General features: G+C 41.3%; 1 protein-coding gene across 1 annotated transcript in view; it reads right to left on the bottom strand.

Moving 5' to 3' along the window:
- Nucleotides 1-25,631, bottom strand: part of LOC144506053 (cilia- and flagella-associated protein 47) — a 384,789-nt gene that overhangs the window by 21,224 nt on the left and 337,934 nt on the right. The window contains exons 34-37 of the mRNA XM_078231872.1: nucleotides 21,327-21,467; nucleotides 14,316-14,487; nucleotides 10,696-10,857; nucleotides 4,341-4,509 (exon numbers count right to left, since the gene is read on the bottom strand). Of these exons, the coding sequence (XP_078087998.1) occupies nucleotides 4,341-4,509; nucleotides 10,696-10,857; nucleotides 14,316-14,487; nucleotides 21,327-21,467 (644 nt within the window). The remainder of the gene's footprint in view (nucleotides 1-4,340; nucleotides 4,510-10,695; nucleotides 10,858-14,315; nucleotides 14,488-21,326; nucleotides 21,468-25,631) is intronic.

Here is a 25,631-nt window from a genome sequence, read left to right as displayed (position 1 = left end):
CTGAGACTGTGCCCGTGTTTTAGACTCCCCAACGGGAAGAAACAATCTCTCAGCATCTACCCTATCGAACCCCTTCAGAATTTTGTAGCTTTCAATGAGATAGCATACAACAGCTGTTGGTAGAAGGCAAAATTAATGCCTTTGTTTCATCTGGACATATGAGAATTTTCAACACACAGTGGCTGCCATGGAAGGTTTTGCAATCTGAATGTCTCAGCATAACGTACTGTGCGGTAATTCTGAGCCGTCTGCTAGGAAGTTGGGTTTGTAATGTCAATCACAACATCTTTTAGGAATGTTCATATTTTTGCTCACAAGGCTTCTGATTTCATTACCTCGGCCTCCTTGGGCAGCCCATGAGGTTAGCTTCAGTAATCCCGGTAATCTTCAAGACAACTCTAAGTGAATTATCAGGTTGAAGCAGAGCTTGATAACAGGGGGAGGTGTGGAACAGGTATTCCTTTATCGATGGGGGAACAACACTTTCTTCCCAACTTTCCCATCCACTGAATGCACACATTACTGAAAGTGAAAGTTCAGGCTGCTTTCTCAGCCTCTGAAGTCCCACTGTCTCTCAGCCTTGCTCAGCATCATTGGTCACCACCACCACTGCACTGAAACACAGAAGCCAGTTACCTTCCATGTTCCAGCCATTAGGACAGCATGATACAGAAGGCAGTAGAGCATCACCACTAGACATTAACAGAATGCCAGAAAGGAAGAAGTTAGTGAGGGACCAAAATTAAATGTAAATGGGAAGTAAATGTTTGGTGGCCCTCAATTTGAATTACAGTTTAGAGAATGTACTTAAAGCAGCATCGCAGAATGGAGCCAACGGGTGAGAGAAATATTTCTCCTTGGTTGTGTGGAGCAGCTGTGGTTCTGATCATACTATCTTTGAAGTAAAAATATGGGGAAGACTATAATGAGGCCAAAGTAACATGATGTGAAAGACTGCTGAATCAGGTGTTGATGGACGTCGCAGTGGTGACTCACCAGTTCAATTTTCAACCTTCCACTTTTCGTTTTGTGGTTTCACCTTCAGAAGACCAAGAGCCATCCCCTTCTGAAATCTTCATGTTTATTCCACAGCCTTGGTCTCCAAGGAGTCCATTGTGTATTCATAATGGTAACTGTACAGGATACACTGATCATTGATATTGATGGAAGGTTCTCACTAGGACAGATTGAGAAATCCTACAATCTGGGTACAACCCAGGGATTTCTCCAACTAGTTCCAGTTGACCATTGAGAAAGTGGCAGTTTCGTCTGCCAAAAAATGATTGGCTGATATCATTGATGCCCCTTGTGGAATGCTAGAAGGCAGAAACAAAAATTCAGAGTTCTATTACCATTTCATTGGAAAAGGTAGTCTGTGTTTTCCCTGGAGATTGGAGATGTAGGTTATCTTGCAGCATGTGACACAATTCTGTCACTTTCTCATTGCTGAAGATTAGTCTCCAAACAAAGTGTTCCTCTGATTTCCATAAACGTTCATTTTGGTCTGCATTCTAAACTGGGAGATAACAGTAGGTAGTAGTGCTTCTTCTTTTAGACATTCCTATAGTGGAGGATTGCATTCTTCCTCTTTAGCAGTATAGTCAGGAAGCAGAAACATTGTGTTGATAGCTATAGGCCGCTCTTCAATCATTTGAATGATCTTGAAATTCCACACCTATATTGTTGGTCCTTCAGGATTAAGTTAGGACCTCTCACATTTTTGGCTGGCAAATCGGGGCAGAAGCCAATTTTGCCACTGTTTGGCCCAAAACTGATGCCCTCAATCTTCCTAATGCAATTTAGCTTTTCTTGTGATCCGTCTGACAAGTCCTCATGCAATTAGTTTAATTAATATTTAAATTATGAGTATTGATGCTGGAACCATTTATTCTTATGACGCACAAGCAGCATGTCACAATGAAAAATCAAAGGCACAACTATTTTCAGGATCAACTGAGAATAGTGCAAGTAAGATATTCCTTGGCCAGGAGGCTGCTGTGAGTTTCAATGGTTTGGAATTCAGCTTTGCAACGGCTTCAGTTTGCCTGCGGAAGTGTGAGACCATTGGAAAATTATGACCTCGCTTCCACCAACAATCAGGGCTACTCCAGTACTGCCAATTCTTAAGGGCATTCCAACCATTAATGTAGAGGCTGAGGTGTAGGAAATGATGATGAAGAGGTCATAGCTTTATTCCAATGTGCCTGCTTCTCTGTTGCTGCACTCTTTAGGCAAGCCTGGGTTTTGAAAGGATACACAGAACAGTGCAACTGTTCGACATGGGGTTGACACCAACAGGCCACCAACAGATATCTAAATGACAGACCAATGCGACTGATAGATCGGGCTCCGCTAAGCACCAGCAGATACACTCTGGTCTCACTGGTGATGATGTCACAACTCATTGCATGAGGACTTTGGGATCAATATGTTTGCGAAGCTCCCACTTGTTCAAACAAAAGCTTCTATCAATAGATCCAAACTCAAGCAACCAAAATCTATTTTCATTCCACGTTATGTCAGTCACCCCCATTTCTGGGAAAGAGAGAGAGAAATTGATCCAGTTTAGACTTATTAAGCCAGCCTGGCTAATTCTTGACCAGACTGTTAAAACAGAATATTGTACAGGAGCACAGTCAGAATCAGAGAGGTGGGTAAAATGCAAAGACGCATTTCTTTAGGTTGATAAATAGTACTGATGATGGTCCTATAGAAATCCCAGCTCAATATATCTGCCTCAAAATTAGAGAAACAAAAATACTTTAGTCAAAGAAGATCAAAGGCACTAATGCTTGACAATAATCAAAATATATATACCAGGTCAACTATTCTGGGTCTACTACAGGACTGCAGGTATCTGTCACTATTTGTTATCATTCTTCTGCAGTTTGATTCTGTGTGCTTGTGTTTCTATTACCTAAGGAGTGAATAAAGTAGTGCTTTAACACTTTCTGACACACTGTTATGAAGTGCATTGCTTAAGGCACCCTATATTCGAGGCAACAATCTCATAAAACACACTTTTATTACGATTCTTTTCACTTTAAGGCACATTAATGTCTCAAAGCCACCTTGCAGACACAGTACAATTCTATTAGATGTTGGTGCATGTATTTGTCAAATTATATTTTCTTCATAAAAGATGGGGCTCGGTATTGGAAGAAGCTAAGACATTCCGTTTTAGCCGTTGGATCTTGAACCTTGGTCCAGATTGGAATGCTGGATGAAATATATATTTTTTTGTCTGATGGTTGCAAAGATCCTAAATTAAATTAGTCCATTTAGATGCAAATCGCTTCTTAGCAGATGAAGGTTTGCTGTAGAAAATTCACCTCCTTTCCACACTTTCAGCATAGTATGTTCGTAATTTCACTCAAGGAAATTGCAAGGAGCTTTATTCGGTCAACAAGAAATATTACTTCTGGGAGTGAAATTAAAGGCGTTTTCTGGATTAGGCTAAAGAGAACCTTTACTTATCATGTAATCCATGAAAGTTGTTCCAGTTTATTAACAACTGATATTAATTACCCACTGATATAGATTTAATTATTAAAGCAAAATACACTGACATCAAAAATGTGTTTCTTTTTAACCAAATGAACAGTTTTGCTGTTCCAAAGTAACAGTTACCCCAAAAAAGGTAATAATTACCCAGGGACAGTGGGTAAGCTTTTGGAGTCAGAACATGAGTTACATGCCACAGGATTCCTAGCCACTGACCATCTCTTGTGGTCACATTATTTATATTGATAGTCTAGTCCAGTTTCTGGTCGATGATAACCTCCTAGGATATTGATAGTGGGGGATTCAGCGATGGTAATGCCATTGGATGTCAAAGGGCGATGGTTAGATTCTGTCTAGATAATCATTGCCTGGCACGTGTGTGACACAGATGTTGCTTGACATTTGTCAGCCCAAGCCTGAATGTTTTCCAGGTCTTACTGCATTTTGATATGGACTGCTTCAGTCAGGATCATCTGAAGTTTGCTATTTAAATCATGGTATTAGATGGTTCCCATTGCAGGGCAAATGCCCAACAAAACTTTGAACTCCCAGGCAATTGCCATAATCTTTAGTTTCCCGGGGGTGAGGGTCCCCCAGCACATCTTTAGGGTGTGCCCGGGGAATGGAGGTACCGGGCTAATGTTTCATCAGACAAGTCCAGCGACTTGAAATGTCAACTCCGTTTCTCTTGGTACAGTTGCTATCAGATCTGCTCAGTATTTCCAGCATTTTCCATTTTTATAAATAGTTACGCTGCTTTTAGAGTTTTGAAGGCATTGTGCAATTTATTAAGGTTAAAATGGAATGTTGTTGTTTCTCCTGTCTATGAGACTCACCTGAACCAGCAGTTTTGCCTTGTACTTTTTGCTGTACATACGTGGGGTGAATCCAACAGTAAATAGAGTCCCACTGGAGCCAAGAGGCAGCAATTCTCCCGTTTGAGGTGACACCACAAATTCCTGATCACTGCTAGGTAGAAAGTGTGCTGTGAATGGCATGGGATACCTAGCGACAGGAAGAGAAGTAGAAAAATACTTAGAGAGAAACAAACATATTTAAATGGTCACATTCTATAAAAAGTCAGGTGTTATCCTTGAAACTGAATACTTCATTTTATTTCACCTGATCTACAGGAAAATCTGAATGATTTGATAATAATAATGCTTAAAAATTTGAACTCAGGACATGAGCACAACTTCCATCCCTCGTTGCTCTGAAAAGGTGGTAATGGATATTCTTCTTGAACCACTGCAATTCTTGAGGATATGGGGTGGGATTTTACAGCCCATATTCTCGAGCAAGACCGGAAATTCCTGCCTGAGGTCAATAGACATTTCTGTTGTCCACCCTTCGCCCGCTCTGATTCTGTGGCGGGCGAGGCAGTAGAATTCAGACGATGGTGTCCCAATAACCTGGGCACAGTGAAGAAAAGGAAATGTTTGTATCAATCAGAATGGCAGTTGACTTAAGAGTGGTCCTGGAGATAGTGGCTGGAACTTACGGTCACCATTTTCCACCTCATCCCTCCCCCCTCACCACCCCCAAACTAAAAATAAATGGTCGGAAGTCCACAAAAGGTAACTGCCCCATAGTCACTCAATGGAGCATTAATTAGCTCAGGGTCAGACTTCCACCTCCATCTGGGGAGGAAGTCCCAGCTCAGAGAGCCAAAATAATTGGCCGGCAGCTCTTTAGTCCCAGCAGCTCCAGGCCCGAGTGCTGGATTACCTGTCCCTGAACAAGAGGAGGTTACAGAGACCAAACTGAAGGTGCATCCCAAGTATCGGTGGGATCTGGCTGGCAAGCACCAGTGAGGGGAGTAAGGGGGTGGGGTGTCATGGTTGACAGACTGGGGGAGGTTAAGAGGGTTATGTTGGGAAGGGAGCGTTAAGTGAGGAATATGGCCTTGGGGTCATACAGGCACAGAGAATTCCGAAAGGAGGTTCCCCGCCCCCCCCTTCCTTATCCACTAAAAGCTGCCAGACTATCCATTCAGCGAGGGTCTCCTCCTGCAGTGGGTAAAATAGCAGCAGAGGCAAAATGATACACTTGTGCCCAATTGGTCCCTCAACAGACCTAAGGGTGGGCAGGCTGCCAAATCCTCCACCAATGGGAGAGGGAGATAGGTCAGGGGTGGGCAGGAAGGTGGTGGGCTGGCCATGTACTGCATTTTACAAGGCTCACCTTCAAACACGATCAAGGGAGTCAAATCCAGCCCAATATTTTCCAAACCCTGCCCCCATCATCCCTCTAGGGCCATTTGTCACATTCCTCAGGTTGTCCTTTGACACCCTGCACCTTTGTTCTGCCATTTACACATTCCGATCTCTTAATGGACGCTCTTAACATCATTCTCAGCCTTCATCATCACCATTTACATTCCCTTTGTCTTCCTGTTTATGCAATTCCTATCAATTACAGCCCCCCCAACACCTCCCCCCCCCACCCCCACCCTCATAGTGTCAAACCTATCCGATTTTCCTTCTCTTGAGCTCTGACGAAGGATCATCCAGACTTGAAGCATTGGCTCTATTCTCTCTCCATAAATGCTGTTGGACCTGCTGAGATTTTCTGCCATTTTCTATTTTTGGTCCAGCCCAATGATGTTTCTGTGATGTTGCTGCTCTTGTCTTCCTTAGAAACGGAGGTTGTGCTTGAGAGAGATATATCCTGCAGGCTATACGTGCTGCAACCACCGTGAGCTGATAAGTCAAAGGGCTGGATATAGTGGCAACCTCCGTGAAATTGAAAGAACACATGAAGAATTTCACATTCTTTGAATTAGTCACCAGCATTACAGGAAGATTCACTGTTGATCCAGTCTCAAAGTCTCAGTGTAACTTTGGTCTGACTCTATCAATATGCTTAATCCTATGAACCACCGAAGGTAAAACATTAGCAAATCTATACTGAATTTTAAACAATCTCCCAGTAATTAATATTAGTAACAATTGTGTTAACTTTCAAGTCAGAACTTTTCCATTATTGCTGTTTTGATTCTGCACAAGTGATATTAGTCTGCAAAGTCCTGAAATTCAAAGTGGGGCAGAAGATGTCTCTGCTGGTTCTCTGTTCCAATGATGAAACATTCAAATTTCGTGGTCCAAATTTGCTCTTCCACAATGTGCCTGCCAAAAGTCCATGAATCTGAAGGTATTATAATGAAAACCAATGGCAAGACAGTCCAAGTTTCTGTACTAAGGTTTACACTTGCAATGCACAAGGGGTAAGTTCAAATGAGAAATATAAGGCACAGCTATTGCCAGAAGAGCTGACACTGGCAGAAGTTGGATACCTGACTCAAATAAGGGGAGGAACGGGCAACTTATATTCCTGAGGACAATTTATATTCAAGAAAAAGGGGGAGGAAAAAAGGAGGGGAGGTGGCTGTTACAGCACTAGAAAGGGATGATATACTCGCGGGCTCTAATGTAGAATGTCTTTGCTCAAATTAAAGAAAAATAGAGGATCTAGTATGATACTCGTTAAAAGCTACAGCCTACCAAATCATGAAAAGATAGAGGAACAAATTTTCATGTTAATTTTAGAAAGGTGTAAGAATTTTAGAATTGTGAAAATGGGGTACATCAATTGTCATGTGAGTGTACCTTTAAGAAATGTTTTTTTTTAAAATCATGCAGTTTACAGCTTCAGCAATGTCATTGGTGGTGGAACTAAGCTGTGGCAGTCAGGTGATGGGGGTTTTTTCCCTTTGGGTTTTCAGGAGTTTGTGTTTGGAAGCAGTTTAGCAGCAAGCTAAGAAGCAGTCTCTTCCTCTCCCGTTTTTTTTCTCTTTGCTTGGTTCTGTCTTAAAGAAGCTGTGTTTTGGGAAACATATTCGACCACAACTCCTTCTGAGTTTCTTCACAAGGGAATTTCAGCATTCAACCCAGGAGGTGGGATTCCTGTAACAAGTGGCCATTAACCTATGCTGCATTGTGCTTATTTGGAGGGGTTTTGTGTAATGGATGTTGGCTTTGGTTGGAACACATTAGAGATATTTCCTTAAGAGTTATACATTATCGTGGTTGTTGTGTTTCTTGTTTAGAATTGTTAAAAGTTCTTGCTAATTGTCTTACTCTACATGTCAACAATATTCTTAATTAAACTTTGTTTTTGATAAAAGCTCCTCGCGGGTCTGTTGAATCACACCTGAAGTGAATGGACTGGAGCAAATGCAGTCACTTTCAAAGGAAGAGCATCTGGAAAACACCCCTGGCTTCAACATCGAGAGACTCCACCTGCAGTCCTGCTCCAACATCGAGAGACTCCACCTGCAGTCCTGCTCCAACATCAAGAGACTCCACCTGCAGTCCTGCTCCAACATCGAGAGACTTCACCTGCAGTCCTGCTCCAACATCGAGAGACTTCTTTTTAAAGAGTGCCCTGATCTCCGAGAAGCCGCCCTTGCTGGCCACTCCAAAAAAATTTCTAAGTGTGAGGAATTGCGAACTGATTCACAGCATTCCGTCCAACGGGAACCTCACTGATTTTCCAGAATTTATTTTGGAGATCTCCTATTTCTCTTTTGTTGAGTCCCGTGCACCATACAAATTAATTGACATCGACTGAGCATTTCAATGTAACATATTCAATGACATGTGGCTAATACTTTGAAACAGTGCTAATTACACGTAGAGAATAATTACAGTGCATTTCTCTGCAGTGTTGTGTTCTAATTTTCCATTATCCTTCACTGGGCACCACTTTGGAATGTAGTAATATAAAATTAAGAGCTATAATACAGTGGACTGGATTTAAAGACTACCCCCCACCCCCGTGCAACCTCGCTCACCCACTACCGAGCATGTTTCTAGCAGATAAAGGGGTATGTAAAATATGATGGACGGTTAGACCATAGCCTTCCAGCCCACCCAAACTCATTCCCCATAAAGCACCCACTAGCCCAACCACCATAGGCCTACTGAGGCCCTTAAGTGTCCCATTAGACTCAGCAGTGGAAGGGAGGTGAGTGGGGAGACAATTTTTTCAGCAAAGTAGGTGAAAAGGTGGGAAGGAAGGGGGTAACATCATGTGGGGGATTTCCCTCTGCACATCAGTGGAACCTTCACTTTAAAATCGTACCTCGCTATGTGCCTCCGCACCTACTCTCTAACTGTCCCCACCTAACTTTCACCCCCGTCTCTAGGGTGCCCAATCTCTCCCTGCTGCAAAAGCCAGGGATGTAACTGCCTCTGGGCATTTCTTTGTGGACCACCTTGCAATCTTAGCAGTGCCCATTATTCTCTTCTGGCGCTGCTGAGATGTCAAGAGCTGCTGGCCAATCAGTTTGGCTCTTGGGAGTGGATGGGACTTTGGACAGAAGTCCGACTCTCAGCTTGTTAAGTCCACGTGCAGCATGTAATCACTGTCCCCATGTGCTCCTCTAAAAGTCAACCCAAACCAGAAGCATCATTAAGTTCTCAGTTTTAGCCACACTGCTGGCAGCAGGCAGAGTGAAACATGCTTCCTTGTGGAGGAGAAGAATTAGCGACGGATCAGCCATTTTCACACACCTTCAAAAAAAACAGCAGGTAGTAAGAAAATTAACTTCTCACACTTTCAAACAGGCTATGGATGTAAAACACAGATGAATGGAGGGAAGAAGTTGAAATAATGTTGAAGAGAAACTCCTACCAAACTAAATATTGTATTCCATCTGGGGGAGACATTACTTCCTACAGTGAAAATTTGAAGGTTAAAAAACACCCTGTTCTTGACTTTGAGACCAGCAAATAAGTTAAGAGCGGAGTCCTTGTAATCTTACAGTTTACAGACTTACCTCACTTTATGGCCTTGGAGAGGTTTTAACCTTATTAAAGTTGCATTGAACATTCTTGCACAACAGAAAGTCAAGAGCTGATGATTATAGCCATCCTGTCTCAGAATTTATATATTAAAAAAATTACAAAGTACCTCAACTGGCCATAAAAAAAACTAATGGAGTACAATGTTCCATAGAAAGAAATATAAAATGTAAAAGTGGAAAATTAATGGTGATATTTATATAAAAGTTAGTAAGGTCACAGTTGGAATAGTGTGTGGAGTTTTGGTCTCCACACTGTCGAAAAATGTTGAGACAATAGAGAGAATACAGAATTCATAATGGTCAAAAGAAATTAAATAAAAGACTTGAAAAGATTGGGTTTATTTTCTTTAGAATGAAGGGGTAACTGAATGGAGGTATTCAAAATTATGAAAGGATGGGACAGTTTAGGTAGAAACAGACCATTTCTTCTGATTGAGGGATCTGGCGCAGGGGACATGGATACATGAATGAATGTACGATAATGGGAGAAAGTTAATCCGCACAGACGATTGTGAGGCTGTGAAATGAACTTCTGGAGTTAGTAGGTCGAGAAACCATGTTAACATTTAGAATAGGTTAGGTAGCTGGTTGCAGGGATATGGAAACGGGATGAACAAATGGAATTCTTACTACTGCTCACATAGAAGAGATAAACACCATCACAGAATATTTGGACCAAATGGCTTGTTTTTAAAGCTGTACTTTATATATCTATAATCCTGTTTAAAAATAACCACAGAGCTGTTATCAGTAGCAGAAAATAATTTCCAGATGAAAGCTGGTACAAGTGCTAATAGATGATGAACCTCATAGGCCAGATTTACTGTAGCAGGAACAGTGAGGCGTAACAGTGTCACAGTTGTTGCAGAAAAGTGGGAAGTGTTGTCAAAACTTTCCATCTTGTGCTCATCAGGACAAGTACAAGAATGCCAAATTTTAAATGATCTAAATAATGTATGCTACAGGAGAAAAGTGAGCTGATTGTTGGCTAGTCAACTCTGATTGGCTGAGGCATTGCCACGTGAAGAAAACAGCGGGATATGATGGGTTCCCAAAGCCTCTTTGAAGAAGGGTCATCCAATGTCAACTCTGTTCTCACAGATGCTGGCAAACTTGATCTTAGCGGCCTGGTTCAGACACTGCATTGCTCATTAACAATTCTTCAGCAGGATTGGTTAAGGGGATACACAATTGCTTGTCCTGTTTACACAGGTACCAGATCTCCTGCAGAGGGGGTTATGCCAAATTGCAAAACCTGGCACGCAATTTACTCAAAAATCAGTTGTTTGATTTATACATATTTTACTAAAAGATACATTTGCTGGGCATGGAGGGCATGAACCTTTTAGTGTACTGAAGGTAATTGGAAATGGTTACAATACCTTGTCTGGCTTGTAAGCCTAAAGCAAACCACAGACTCCTTATTTAGTCCAAATGCTTCAATATTGATGATGTCATCTACCTGTGGCTCAGTGGCAATCAGCAATAATGGGAATCTCCAGATTCCACCAGTAGCAGACTGGACTTTTAGCATTGCTGAAAGGCTGAAATAAAACAATGAAATGGTTAAGCATTCAATTACATGAAGTGCAATCATATTCTAAACATTATGAAGCTTCGGCACTTCCGATGTTTCTGATTATGGAAAAATAATGCTTAAGAAAAATAAAACTCAACGACACCAAAGTAAACAATGTCTTGTGGATGGGATGGTGATTTGGCACTGATCCACTTCTTCAATCCAATACTGCCAACATTGTCAGGGGGGCCGTTATTGTGACAAATGTTTTGATTACGTTCCCAGACACACCAAAAACAATACCAAAAATGGTCAGTTAATCAAAACAAGGGTTGAGATTGCCTGCGGCTGCATTCCACTGATTTGAATTGCTTCCTGAAGCCATGTCCAATTTCATCTCAGATAAGGATGTGATGCAAAGAGAGGTTGCAAAGAATTCATAAAACAAGACAGAAGTAGTAGGATCAATGGCCTTAAAGTGAAGTAGAACTGACTGCTAATTTGATTAATTCCTAGTGGTAATCAATTATAAAGTTTTGCAGGGACTGGTTCTCTTGAACAGCAAGAAAGGCTCTTCATCTGTAAATGTGAGCGAAAGTCATTATCATTTGGCTTGCCTTTGCACAAATAAAATAATGGAAAAAAAATCATTGATACAGATGGCTTCAATCAGTGCAGAGCTGCAGGAGAGTGCTGTTGTTTTGCTGTAGCATCTTTAATTACCACATTCTAGTCATGATGAAAAGCAGTGTGCAATGTAAGAAAACGTGAGCAATGTGAATTGCATTGTATGATTGGGCTAGCAATTCTACATTAACTTCTCACAATGACATTGATTTTCAAGGTTTTTTTTCGAGAATTCTGAAGGGTGCCTTGGAATTTCAATGAACGAATACCTGAATTACTCCACAATTATTCTGGAGTACTGATTTTTTTGAAAAACTACTTCAGAGTTTAGTGGTGAAAACAAGTGTTGATAGTTATCTATGTGGTACTTCCCCCACCTGTATTGTTCAAGAATAAATTGAATAAAATGTCTTTCACCGCTACGAGAGACCAGGTGAGTATGGACTTTGGAGTCTATGTCAGATGTAGGACGTCCAATTTTAGGCCCACCCAAGAAAAGGTTGCTGAGATTACCCTGGGAATTGTACCCCTGGCCCCACACAATTAACCTTGGGCCCTATTTTACCAAACATCCGCACCCATTTTCGGGTGCGAAATCGCGGTAAATTCGGGCGTCAGGCCTTTAACGCGATCTGCACCCGAATGCAAGCAGATCACGGCTTTACCGACACCCGATTCGGGCACGGGTCCGGTCCACGCCCGAATCGGGCGGCCCGACGATTTAAGTGCACTAGCATGCATTTAAATGCATCTATGGCATTAGCATGCATTTAAATCGACTTAATGAACCGTGCGCCCAACTCTACCGTCAAATCCCACTTTACCGTCTTCTGGTCCGTTCCGGATCCGCGCTGTAAGCGACCGGCAGAATAAAAATCCGAAGTGGATTTCTATTCTTCAGGGGAACCTCCAAAGCCCATCCTCCTCGGCCATCCTTTGCAGACCCCCCCCGTTAACCATCCCGGCAAACACCCCCCCCACCCCCAACCCGGATCAGACCCCCCTGGGAGGCAGGCCCCCCTGGCAGACACCCCCCCCATGGGATCAGACCCCCCTGGGAGGCAGGACCCCCCTCGGCAGAGCACACCCCCAATCTACCTCAATCGCTGGTCTCCCTCCACCATCCTTCCGACCTGCAGTCCTTTGAGAGCCTGCAGCACCTTCCTGGCCTTCCGCTGGCGTCTGCCGAAGGAGGGGGGCGGGCTCAGATGGATCTCTGGTTGGGGGTGTGCGGAGGATGGACTTGGGAGAATCTTGCAAACTGAAAACAAAGTAGCATCTTCTTTGTGCTGCCTAATTATCTATGGGAAAGGTAATTAAACTACAGTGTCCTAGTGAGCAATTAGTGACCTGTATAATACTTTTGTGATCTGTAACTGGATTGTTGATGTCCCTGTAGCCATGAGCCAGGTGCTCAAATGCTCAGAGTCATGTGGTGAACTTGGAAGAATTGTCCCCGTGGTGGAACTTGGTTGGAAATAAGATTCAAGGAGATTACTAAATCTGGGAAATCAACCATAGTGAAAAGAAGTTTGTATTGGCAACTCTTCTCTCACATTCCATGGCAGATGTGCCCCTACTTATGAATGTGATTTGCATGGGCAACGTTGGGTGCAGCTAATCTGCCTCTGGAGAAGCCTTGGATCCTTTCTTTCATCTTGTTTTCATCTGAACATTGCACAGAATTAGAGGAATTCCCTTTGGAAGATAATGTCAAAGTTATAATCGCAGGAACTAAAAACCTGACCGTCAAAAATTTGGGAAAATATTTCAAAATATGGATGGTTGATTTCCCAGATTTAGTAATCTCCCTGAATCTTATTTTCAACCAACTTCCACCATGGGGACAATTCTTCCAAGTTCACCACCTGGCTCACGGCGACAGGGACATCAACAATCCAGTTACAGATCACAAATGTATTATACAGGTCACTAATTGCTCACTAGGACACTGCAGTTTAATTACCTTTCCCATAGATAATTAGGCAGCACAAAGAAGATGCTACATTATTTTCAGTTTGCAAGATTCTCCCAAGTCCATCCTCCCCCTCCCCCCCTTCTCTCTCTGCTGTTTTTTTCTTTCGTGCCCGGGCGCGCTGCTTCAGATTTTTTTCGAACTGCGCATGCGCAGTTCAGAGCTCCAATCGTTCTGGCAGTGCTAAGCCCCGCCCACTGCGCGGATTGGACCAGAGCCAGCAAGAAGCGTATGGGTGCGCTGCAAAGAGGATTCCGGGCTCGGATCTGTATTACGCCCGGATCCGGCCCTTAGACTCCAAATGGTAAAATAGGGCCCCTTGTCTTTGCTGCGTCTGTAGCTTTATAGTTCAGGAAAGTAATTAGAGTGTGTATGAAGCAGGCACCAAGCAGATCCAACCTAAATGGTAATTCTAGTCCAAGCATATTTAAAGACACCTATTACCTGAAACAGGCAATATGTCCTTTTTGAAATGAAGCAAGCTACATTACTGAGGTTAATATGGTAGCCAGACTGCTGACCTTGTTTTGAGGCTGCTACTGTAACATTAGTATAAAATTATTCCTACCTTAATTTTCATAGCGTTTGCCTGTTATGCTGATCTACAACTCTAATATTGCCATTGACTTTTCAGTGCATTTTGTTAATACATATTATACAGCCTTTGAGGCCAATCTGGCAGCACTTCAGACAGGAAACTTTGGTTCTAGCTAACAACCATGTGTATTTACCAGTTACTATCCAATTCAATATCAAAACATAAGGGAACTTTGCATAGCTCTACTTGCCTTTTTAAATCTTTTAAAAAATTAGTTATTTATTTTCCCAATTATTATATTGTCAAAGATAACTTTGTAGTGCGTTCTGTAACATTCACATACCTGATTGGTTTATATGGTGCAAAAACAATATTGAAAGTTAACGTGACAATGCCCGTTTCTGTGTCCCAATCCTTTTCCACGAAATTTAGTGCAATTGTAGATTCCATTTGAGTTCTGGCCTTCTCTGTCTCATACTGAATTTCATAAAAAAAATCTCCTGTTGGGGTTTGTCCTGTTGTAAAGAACAAATGGAGAAATCGCTTGTGGCATTTCAACATAATTTATAATATAAATGTGTTGGTTCATACACAGATTTTATATGGAGTCAGATACATACATGCAGTCATGTGCAAGCATACATTTGATTTGATATGATTCATTATTGTCACATGTATTAACATATAGTGAAAAGTATTGTCTCTTGCGCGCTATACAGAAAAAACATATTGTTCATCGAGAAGGAAACAAGAGAGTGCAGAATGTAGTGTTACAGTCATAGCTAAGGTGTAGAGAAAGATCAACTTAATGCAAGGTAAGTCCATTCAAAAGTCTGACTGCAACAGGGAAGAAGCTGTTCTTGAGTCGGTTGGTACATGACCTCAGACTTTTGTATCTTTTTCCAGATGGAAGAAGCTGGAAGAGAGAATGTCCGGGGTGTGTGGGGTCCTTAATTATGCTGGCTGCTTTGCCCGAGGCAGTGGGAAGTATAGACAGGGTCAATGGATGGGAGGCTGGTTTGCATGATGGATTGAGCTACATTAACAACCTTTTGTAGTTCCTTGCAGTCTTGCGCAGAGCAGGAGCCATACCAAGCTGTGATACAACCAGAAAGAATGCTTTCGATGGTGCATCTGTAAATGTTGGTGAGAGTCGTAGCTGATATGCCAAATTTCCTTAGTCTTCTGAGAAAAAGGTGTTGGTGGACTTTCTTAACTATAGTGTTGGCATGGGGGGACCAGGACAGGTTGTTGGTGATCTGGAAACCCTTTCTACTTCGTCCCCGTTGATATAGACAGGGGCACGTTCTCCACTACGCTTCCTGGAGTCGATGACAATCTCCTTCATTTTGTTGACATTGAGGGAGAGATTATTGTCACCGCACCAGTTCACCAGATTCTCTATCGCATTCCTGTACTCTGTCTCGTACATACACAGTAATGATAATTTGTTTATATCTGCTACACATGTACTGTATGTCAAATTGCTAGTAAGACTAAAAGGTCAGCGGACTAAGTTTGTTTGTTCTGTATCTTCACACACTTTTTTCCTTTTGGTGGTGAAAAGGGAAATGTTGGAAGGATTAGAAGGCTGATTATCAACCTGTTGAACTGCATCATGAATGCTCGTTTCATGTCCTAGAGTAGAGCAGGAACACAAAGCTCTGGCTTAAAGGCAGGGACACTGTCTTTTGAGCCATGAGAGCTCCTCTTGAGGACTAAGAAATGACAATCAGATGAAAGGGAAGAAAAGCCATGGTGTAAGTACAAGTCTGCATTATGGAGCAGCTCAGCAGCTGATCGACATGATAGCAGTTGAAGTGCAAGTATATGATCATAAAAAAATGCTCTACTGTGCTTCCCATCTGCTAGTTCACACACCAGCCTCATAGGCCGGCACTGCACAGTGTACCTCCAAGGAGATGGAGCCAAGTATCAGGCTACACACTGTCACTGCCTACACAATGCTGCATGATAGCTTCAGGAGCCCTCACATCAAAAAGCCAGCTTCTGTATCTGGCCCTCTGCCTGTGAAGATAGTTTCTCATGGCAATTGCCATGGATATGTTCAGCAAAAGTGTACTGTCAGTAGTTGTGACCAGAAAGGCAAATGTCTCTAACATCCCTGGTTGCCCAATTAAAACTGCTACAATAGTCAACCAGCATAGAAAAAAACCTAAGATTAGGAAGAATATCAGTGCACAAGCAATCAACTTGTTAAAATGAAATTCCTCTATCCCTTATGTTAAGAGTTGTTTGCTTATGATTAACATTGAACTTTGTTAAAATAAATGAACTGACACCTTATTAAAGTAATGCACAAAGGAATTCAATTGGAACTTTGTTGACTGTTCATGTGCTATCCATGTTATTACAAGATTGTTAACTTCATAATGAAAACTTTTTTAAAATCCCAACCAGCCACATATTCTTTCATCAATCCAATCTAAATGACCAGCTACATTCATACAAATATTGTTTCACTTTGTGAGGAAATGCCTGGCCTCAACTTGGCAATTCCCCACTCAACAAACATGAAATCCAAAGTTCACTGTGTGGGAAGTCAGAGATATAGAACAATCTGTGATACTGCATGTTGGGAGTATTCAGGAAATTAATGCTTCAGGAATACATGGCGTAGGTTGAAGTCTTTGACAAAAGGTTAGAGAGAACTACTGAAATGGATTTGCAAAAGCAAGGAATGTGTTACACGGAAAAGCACAAAATATAACTATTACAGAATGGCTTTTATTTAGTACAGGTTTCAGAAGACTAGCATACATAAGCAATCTCCCTGTTATTACACAACTAAATCCAGCTAGGCTTTCATCAGTCCATGTTTCTGCTGTGGAGCAAGGGAGCTGAATTTAAATTTGTAAATGCAGGAAGCCAATGACAGGACATGGATCTCCTGGGGTCTGCACAAATGAGCGTCAGTCTAAAAAGCAACCACACTGAAAAACACAACTCCAACAGTCTATTATACACAGCGACTAGAAATTCCGCTATATTTATTAGTGTATTGTTTATTATTTGTGGGATACAGCATGAGTACTGGAACATTTTATGAGTAACTAGACAAGGGGCAGTCTAACTAATGCACGGATGAGGAACTTACAGCCCATTATCGCACGCATGTTGATCTTTCTGTTCAACAGTCCAAACACCAATGGTTTGATTCTATCCTGATTTAACTTAACTTCAAAATTCTCACCGAACACTTTATAATCATTGAACTCAACAAGGACACCACTGGAAGTTTTTATAACTCTGGAAGGAATGATTAACTGAGATCCTCCTGGTGTGTGATCCATCAAGAGTGTGTGTCACCAAGTTATTTGAACCATGCTACTACCTAAAACTGCTTTGTGCCTGTAGGGTTTAAGTGAACAATAAATGGAAAATATGCACCAAAAGTAACATCTGGAGTAGTGTGGTGGTTTCCTTATTTAAGAAAGGACATCAATGCATTGGAATTAATTCAAGGAAGGTTCACTCAAATGATTCCTAATATGATGGGGTTATTTTATGAGGAAAGGTTAGACAGATTGTGCCCGTATCCATTGGAGTTTAGAAGAATGAGGGGCAATCTTATTTAAACATATAAGGTACTTAAGGGACCTGACAAGGAGGTGCTGAAAGGTTGTTTCCCCTTTTGAGAGAGACTAGAATGATGGGACGCAATTTAAAAATAAGTGATCTCCCATTTAAGAAGGAGATTAGGAGAATTCTTTTCCCTCAGAGGGTGAAGAGTCTGTGGAATTCTTTTCTCCAGTGAGTAGTGGAGGCAGGGTTACCGAATATTTTTAAGGCTGAAGTAGTCATATTCTTGTTTGACAAAGGAGTCAGAGTGTATACCTGGTCGGAAGGAAAGTGTAGTTGATGCCACAATCAGGTTAGCCACGATCTAATCGAATGGCAGAGTAGACTCGAGGGGCTGAATGGCCAATTCCTGCTCGTAATTTGTATCTTTATAATATTAGCAGTCAACCTCTCAAAATGAAAATGGATCCATGTGCAATTTCATTTATTACTTCCCACAACTTTCAAGAGGTATGCACTAAGTTGATTATTAATGCTAGTATCAGTGACATTTCGTTATCAGTGGATTGTGGAATTTGCCTTTGGTGGAGGACTTCAAAAGACCAAAAAGGCTGATGTTTATTTTCAGTAATCACATTATACAATGCAAAAATGACATTGTCATAAAAACCTTTACGCGAACTGTATCATCAAATCAGCTCTCATGATTCTAACTTGCAATTTTTAATGAGCAAGCTCATACTGCGAACAAAGTCTTGGTTGAACAGATAGAATTTGGAGGAATGAAGTTTTGTATCTTATTTTAATATATAATAGATTTATGCAAGTGGTATGGCTCCCTTAAACAACTATCACTAGGTTATCAGATGAAGTTGTACAAACCTTATGCCAGGTCTTTTGCGAGTTGAAGTCCCAAGAATTCTGATTCAGGAAGTGCCATCCCTAGTCTCTCTGCATCGATAGTAAATTGACCAAAAGTTTCAAAGTTAAACTAACACCTGGTATATCCAACACTTTGTGTCCAGTCCTTCTGATGTCCTGGCAAAGTTAGAGTGGAACCACAGGGAAAAAGCACATCATACTTTTGTGTTCTTTCAGGCATGTTCCAGTGTTGTACTTACTTTCTCGCTTCTATTTTTGTGCATTTGCCGATTGATAACATTATTGGGTAAACTTTGCACTTTGGCTGCTACATTTGAGAGAAAAGTTTTGGTATTAGAGCTTACTTGTTAATTTGTGTTCCTTTCTGGCAAATCTTGTTATTAATTAAGAAATTTGTCAAACTCCTCCATGTGAAAGCCAAGATCTGGGACATACCCACAACAGTTACACAATATTACCCTGCACCTTATACACCAAGTAAGCACATCAGAAAACTGCAAAATAGTAGCTAAAATTGAAATTAATAGAGAAAGTCTAGTTTTGAAAAAGTCGTAACAAGCTAATCATGTGTAATCTGCAAGGCTATTAATGCACACTTAAGTTCCCCCTTTGGAGGAAAGTTATTTCTGTTTATTAATGTTGAAGAATAGGAAAAAACAATTCAATTCCCTCTGAATACCAACTAATCTTTCACTTATTAAAAAATATTCTGTTTTTTCATTCTTCCTACCAATATGGATAATTTCACATTTCCCCAAATTTAACTCTTATCTTCATGAGACTGGTGATGAGTGGATTGTTTGTCAGGGCTGGGAGTTATGTCAATTTCCTTTATGATGACAACGTAAGGCATGAGTTGCACCTGGATTCCTTTCTTTGGCTGACTTCCCACAAGGATAGGGTGCTGTAGATTGCACTCACATGGCAATGCAAGCACCACCACAGCAACCAGGGACTTTCATAAACCTCCGGTGAGATTCTTCCATCGATATGCAACTGGTATACAACCACAAGAGATTCCTGCTGGTCTACGCCAGATTCTCTGGGAACTCAGAATTCAGACCTTTTCATTTCAAGAAACAAGTTGAAAGGTTAGCTCAGAGGAGACAGGAGATACACCCTTCAAATTTGACTCATGTCATCCGTGAGGTACCCCAACAATGAGTTGCTGGAGTACTATAATGAAAGCCACCAGGTATGTCATAAAGCAAGTCATGAGAATGGAGAAGAAATGCTTCAGGTGTACAGATCCAGCCTTTCAGTAGAAACTAGCAAGGGTATCCAGAAAAACAGTGATATGCTGCTTTCAGCACAAAATTGAACAACTGAAACTGCAGATGGAGGAGAACTGAAGTGCTCACCACTCATTTTCGTTTGAGGAGAACATTGAAGAGAAATAAGATGGGGCACCCATTGTTAGAGCAGCAGAATAAATTGCTGCCCGGGATGTCAGCAATGTACCAGTAGCACAAAGGATCAGCTAGTAGTGATTCAAACCAGAAAACATCAGAAATTAGGTCCACAAGACGCTCCCACCAGCAGCATGAAGGTCCCACTCCTAAATTAGCATCAGTGAGTACTACAAACACACATGGGTCCATTGCAATCTGCTGAATGGGTGCTGTCATGTATTGATATTCATTGAAAGATAATCTGCAGGGAGATCAATGTTGGAAATTTCCTCAGGGTTCTCCCAATTGCCTAGTGTAATTTTGGCTTTAACTCCAAATATACCTCATTAACACCCCAAATATACTGCATCAACAAGATTTCAACCCCAAATATATGGCATCAACAAGATTTCAACCCCAAATATATCGCATCAACAAGATTTAAAATCCAAATATACCGCATCAACAAGATTTCAAATCCAAATATACAGCATCAGCAAGATTTCAATTTCAAATGTACCGCATCAACAAGATTTAAAATCCAAATATACAGCATCAGCAAGATTTCAAATTCAAATGTACCGCATCAACAAGATTTCAAATCCAAATATACTGCATCAACAAGATTTCAAATCCAAATATACAGCATCAGCAAGATTTCAAATCCAAATATACCGCATCAACAAGATTTCAAATCCAAATATACAGCATCAGCAAGATTTCAAATCCAAATATACCACATCAGCAAGATTTCAAATCCAAATATACCACATCAGCAAGATTTCAAATCCAAATATACCGCATCAGCAAGATTTCAAATCCAAAAATACCGCATCAACAAGATTTCAAATCCAAATATACAGCATCAGCAAGATTTCAAATCCAAATATACAGCATCAGCAAGATTTCCGCCAATTATATTCTGAAGGTACCGTAACCAATCAGGAGAACTTTAAATTTGCCACAGAATAGGAGACCACATGGTATACTGTGTGATGGGGAACAAGGAACATTGGGGATAACTGTCTCAGTTAGTTAGCAGGTTGATAAATGGAGCTAGTTCAGTACAAAACCTGGGGTGTGCAGTGACATTCCCAGATGAAGTTGGGAGTGCATTATAGACTGACTGCAAGAATCACATAAGCAATCATGCCCTGTCAAGTGTGTAACATAGCCTGCTACACAGTACATAACATTCCAAAGTGCCTCATAGCCAGTTAATACTTTTAAGCTGTATTCGCAAATGTGAAAGGAAATGCCATTCCACACAAACACAAGATGGTGGGGCTGCTTATGAGAATGACCAGCATCAATGTTCTTTTTCATGTCCCAAATTGGCCTAATCTAATAATTGTTATGCAGCCCAAAAACAGGCTAATAAATTCAAGCTGTGTGAAATATTGGCAGCTTTGTAAACTCCATGTGCATACACAATGTCAGTATAGATTTGAAGTTTTTGAAGAGGAGGTGCGAAGCAGTGTTTGAATGTTTCTATATGGAGGGAAGATAATCCGACAGGAAGTCACTCTGTAACCTACCACTGGAGGCCCGAACCTTCTCTTGATTGCAAGTATAATGGGTCTGCATTGCTGCCGCACTTGAAGGGCCAGGAACAGCACCTGTCAGCAAAACTTTCAGTGTTTCTTCTTTTCTGTTTCTAGCTTGACACTGGATCACAGCTGTGGAAGAGAACACAAATAACAATTTTACTAGATAAGCAAATTCTAATAAATTTTAACATACCAGATTGCATTTCAAATCTATTATAATTTTCTTGATTCTGGTCTTTGTAATTCAAGTGGTTTTTATATATTTTCTCATAAAGGACTAACAATAATCTTGTAACAAACAAAAATCTTGGCATATCGCTGTTTGAGTGTTACAACATGACAGTGATTGGCAGTTCAGTCCATCACCTGGTCATGTTTAGATGTACTTAATTGAACAAGTATTTACATTTATATAGCATCTTTAATTTAGTAAAATGTCCCAAACAGCATTATCAAACAAAACTTGGCGCAGTGCCAGATAGAAAGAAAGTAGGGCAAACGACCATAGAGGGATTTCAAAATAGTTGTGGGAACTTTTAAATTGAGACACGAGACCAAGATCCAATGTAGATCAGCAAGCAATGTGGTAGCGGACGGCATGGTGGCACAGTGGTTAGCACTACTGCCTCACAGCACCAGGGACCCGGGTTCAATTCTGGCCTCGGGTGACTATCTGTGTGGAGTTTGCATGTTCTCCCCATGTCTGCATGGGTTTCCTCTGAGTGCTCCGGTTTCCTCCCACAGTCCAAAGATGTGCAGGTTAGGTGGATTGGCCATGGTAAATTACCTCTTAGTGTCCCAAGATGTGTAGGTTAGGGGGATTAGCGGAGTAAATACTTGGGATTGCGGGGAACAGGTCTGGGTGAGATTTCCTCTTAGTGTCAGGGGGATTACATGGGGTTACAAGGATAGGGCTTGGGTGCAAAGGTAAGGGTGGCAGAATGCTATATGAGCTCAAGCTTACAGAAGATGAAAAGTGGAGGCTGGCCAGGGGGGATATTGGAATGGTTAGGTCAAGGGGAGATGGACAACGTTATGGAGGTGGAGCAGTTGGCCTTGGTGACAGAGAGGTTAAAGGATCAGAAACTCAACTCAGGCTCAAACAGAATGTCAAGATTGTGAATGGTCTCACTTGATCTCAAATTTATGGACAAAAGAGAGACGGAGTCTGTGGGTAGGGAAACAGAGTTTGTGGCAAAGACCAAACACAGAAGAGACTTTGGTAGTCCCAGTATTTAACTAAAGGAAGTTTCTACTCATCAATACTGCATGTTGCACATGTCATTTGACAAATCAGACAGTGGCTTTTATATTCAAGAAAGCCAGTTGGTTAAGGATGGAAATGAATTCAATCACTACAGCCTACTATATTTAATTATAGTTGCACATTACAAAGATACACCTCCTATAACTCAACAACCACAGTTACAATCTATATTTATTTATAGAGATTCAAATGAATCACCAGTTAATGCCCAGTTAATTAAACGCAATTAATGTACAATTAACAGTGGCAAGGGTGAAAAAGGTGGTGGTGAGGTAGAACTGTGTCTCGTCAGCGTCCATGTTGGATCTAACATTGTGTTTTCCCTGCATATATAAGCTTTGATTTTAAAGGCCACAAGTTGTCAACAGATACTTGCACATAGTGGGTACAGGCCACAAATCTGAGCCCCGTGATCTTTCATGGAAACATTTCAAGTCCAGTTTTCCAGTTGCCATTGTTTTAACCATTTACTGAGGTCAATAAACTGACATGAGTAAGTTTGCACAATTCTGCATCACTCTCATAAGATAACCTGATATCCCCCATGATCCAGGGTGCATACTTCGCTATTCAACTCCTAATTAAATTATAGCGTATAATCATTTCAGGGAAACCAAGTACATTCACTTCTCTTTTCTGGGAATTGATTGAAAAACACTCTGTCTAGATAGGCACAGATTCAAACAGCTGGTTTATTTAACATAAGGCACACAAAAGAACAGAGAACAATTTTTATTACGAGAACAGATATTTTTCATGCTCCTTGATTATGGTAAATAGAATACAAATTTCTCATCTGTCGGCTAAACTTTATGGCAATGAATGAGTTGCACTCATTCTCCGACTATCTTATTCAAAATTATTCTGTCTTAGACAGTTTAAGTATAGGCGTCTTCCTGTCACTGTCTGCTTGAACAAAGTTCACTCTTTACATCCCCAAGGGATGTGGAGAGAGAGAGAGAGAGAGAGCAAGTTCTCTACTATAAGTTTCAAAGATGAGGCTTTGCCTACAGAATTTCAATCGCAGTTCCCAATCAGGTGAAGTCATGTGTGCGCAGGAGGCTTTCAAACATCTGTGTTAGCTAAGACCCTGGCTTTGGGAATGGAATGAAATGATGATTGTGTCTCTCTGGTGTCAAAGAAGAGCAAACTTCAAACAATGGTATGTAAAACTGGCTGTATATATGCTATTGACTGACAGGTTTCATCCCCGATAACTCTACCCTTGTATACAGATTAGCACTTCAAATTACTATTGAGACAAGATTCAGTTTACAGGTCCAAATTTGAGGAAAAAATATGTTGTGCGTGTCCTTGGGGATTAACTCCTCATTAGCAGAATCTAGCAATACAAAAAAATTATCAAAGTTCAACTCGGGCATATAGTTGGGCCAGAAATTTGCTTCTTGGGCGTGGGAGCCACACTCATATCAAGGTAAGCAACACGCAAAATACATGCACGTACTTCTTCTGTATGACAGTGACATTAGCCGGTGTGGCTCCAGCAATGCTGTCTGCTCCTCAATGCTGCTGGCAAACTGCACACTGCAGGAGGGCTCGGCAGCATCGTTTGCCAAGAATATGAGACAGCCAGCCTACTCTTCTGAAAAGAAGGCTTCATCGTAATGGGAAAGCGCTCAGAAAAGATTGCTGCAATGTAAACTGTTGCAGTGTTAATATAGAGGCAGACAGAGGGATCCATTTAGATGAATGCAACTGGAGGTATTGATAATGCAGGTGGTGAGATGCCATGCTGCCACACGGGGTGCAGGTGGGGTTTAGGGTAGGACACTCTCAGGGAACCCCCGCAGAAGTTAGTTCAACAGGAGACCAGGGCTGTCCACTCTGGAAATTTACAGTGGAGATCCAAACAGAAATGGGGATCCAGGTACACCGATCATTAAAATGTCATGAAGAGGCATATTATATAAAATATGAATATGTTATGTAACACTGGCCTATATATCCGGAGGATAGAATATAATGGACTGGCAGTATTGTAAGCAGTTCTAAGCACCACAACTTAGTAAGGATATATTGGTCTTGAAGTGCAGTTTAGTCTTACTTAAGTGATACAAGACTCCAAGAAAAGAGCTTAAATAAACTAGGATTGTATTATCTGGAATTTGGAAGGTGATTTGATTCAAGTTTTCAAGTTATTGAGGGGAAACGATGAGGTAGTTGACAGAAACTATTTCCATGAGTTGGGAACTCAAGGATAGCATAGTCAAAAGAAATTAGCACTATCCCTTTCAGGAGTGAAATTTGAAACATTTCTGCACATAAAGGATGGTAAAAGTTTGAAATTCTATTTGGCAAACAGCAATTAATGCTATGTCAATTTGAAACTATGATTGATAGGTTTTCATTAGCCAGAAGTATTAAGAAACATGGGGGTGAATGTTATGCTAGGTACTGCTATCCCCAACTCCCTTATTTGAAAGTATTTGAAGTGTGGGCACATTCTTCCAGCTCACCCTCAATCTGATCCTATATACCGGGGGAGGTGGGTAAAGCATCAGGCAGCTCGCCCACCCTTAGGCCTATTGAGGCCCTTAAGTGACAGAGCTATGGCCAATTAGAGGCAGAATTTCCTGTCATTGAGGGGTGGAAGTCCCATTTTCAAGTCAGCAAGGCCACTTCCAGTGTAATATTGCTGTGTGGCAGCCAGACTTCATGTCAGTGTGGTGCCGACTGATTTTTAGTTTGGAGAGGAATGTGGGCAGGTCATCCCCATAAAATCTATCTCATCGAATTAAGGTGTGTGGAGGTATGTCAAGGATCAGTGATTATCAAATTGAATGCCAGAACCGAGTGAAGGAGTTCCTACTCTCCTATGTGAATGTCAGTCATCCTCACACCATATCTCTTATATACAACACAAACCTGCTTAGTGCACCACACCGCCAACCCTCACACAGCAACATACCCAGGCACTCAGAACTCATGTCTAACATTTAAATACTCTACTTCACACAACCAGCATTGCTGCCAGCCTCACATACACCTCTCACAGCCTCACATAG

Source organism: Mustelus asterias, chromosome 17, assembly GCF_964213995.1.
Source record: "Mustelus asterias chromosome 17, sMusAst1.hap1.1, whole genome shotgun sequence".
Classification (NCBI taxonomy): Eukaryota; Metazoa; Chordata; class Chondrichthyes; order Carcharhiniformes; family Triakidae; genus Mustelus; species Mustelus asterias.
Note: the sequence above shows the minus strand (reverse complement) of the source record. Positions and strands in the feature narration are given on the sequence as shown.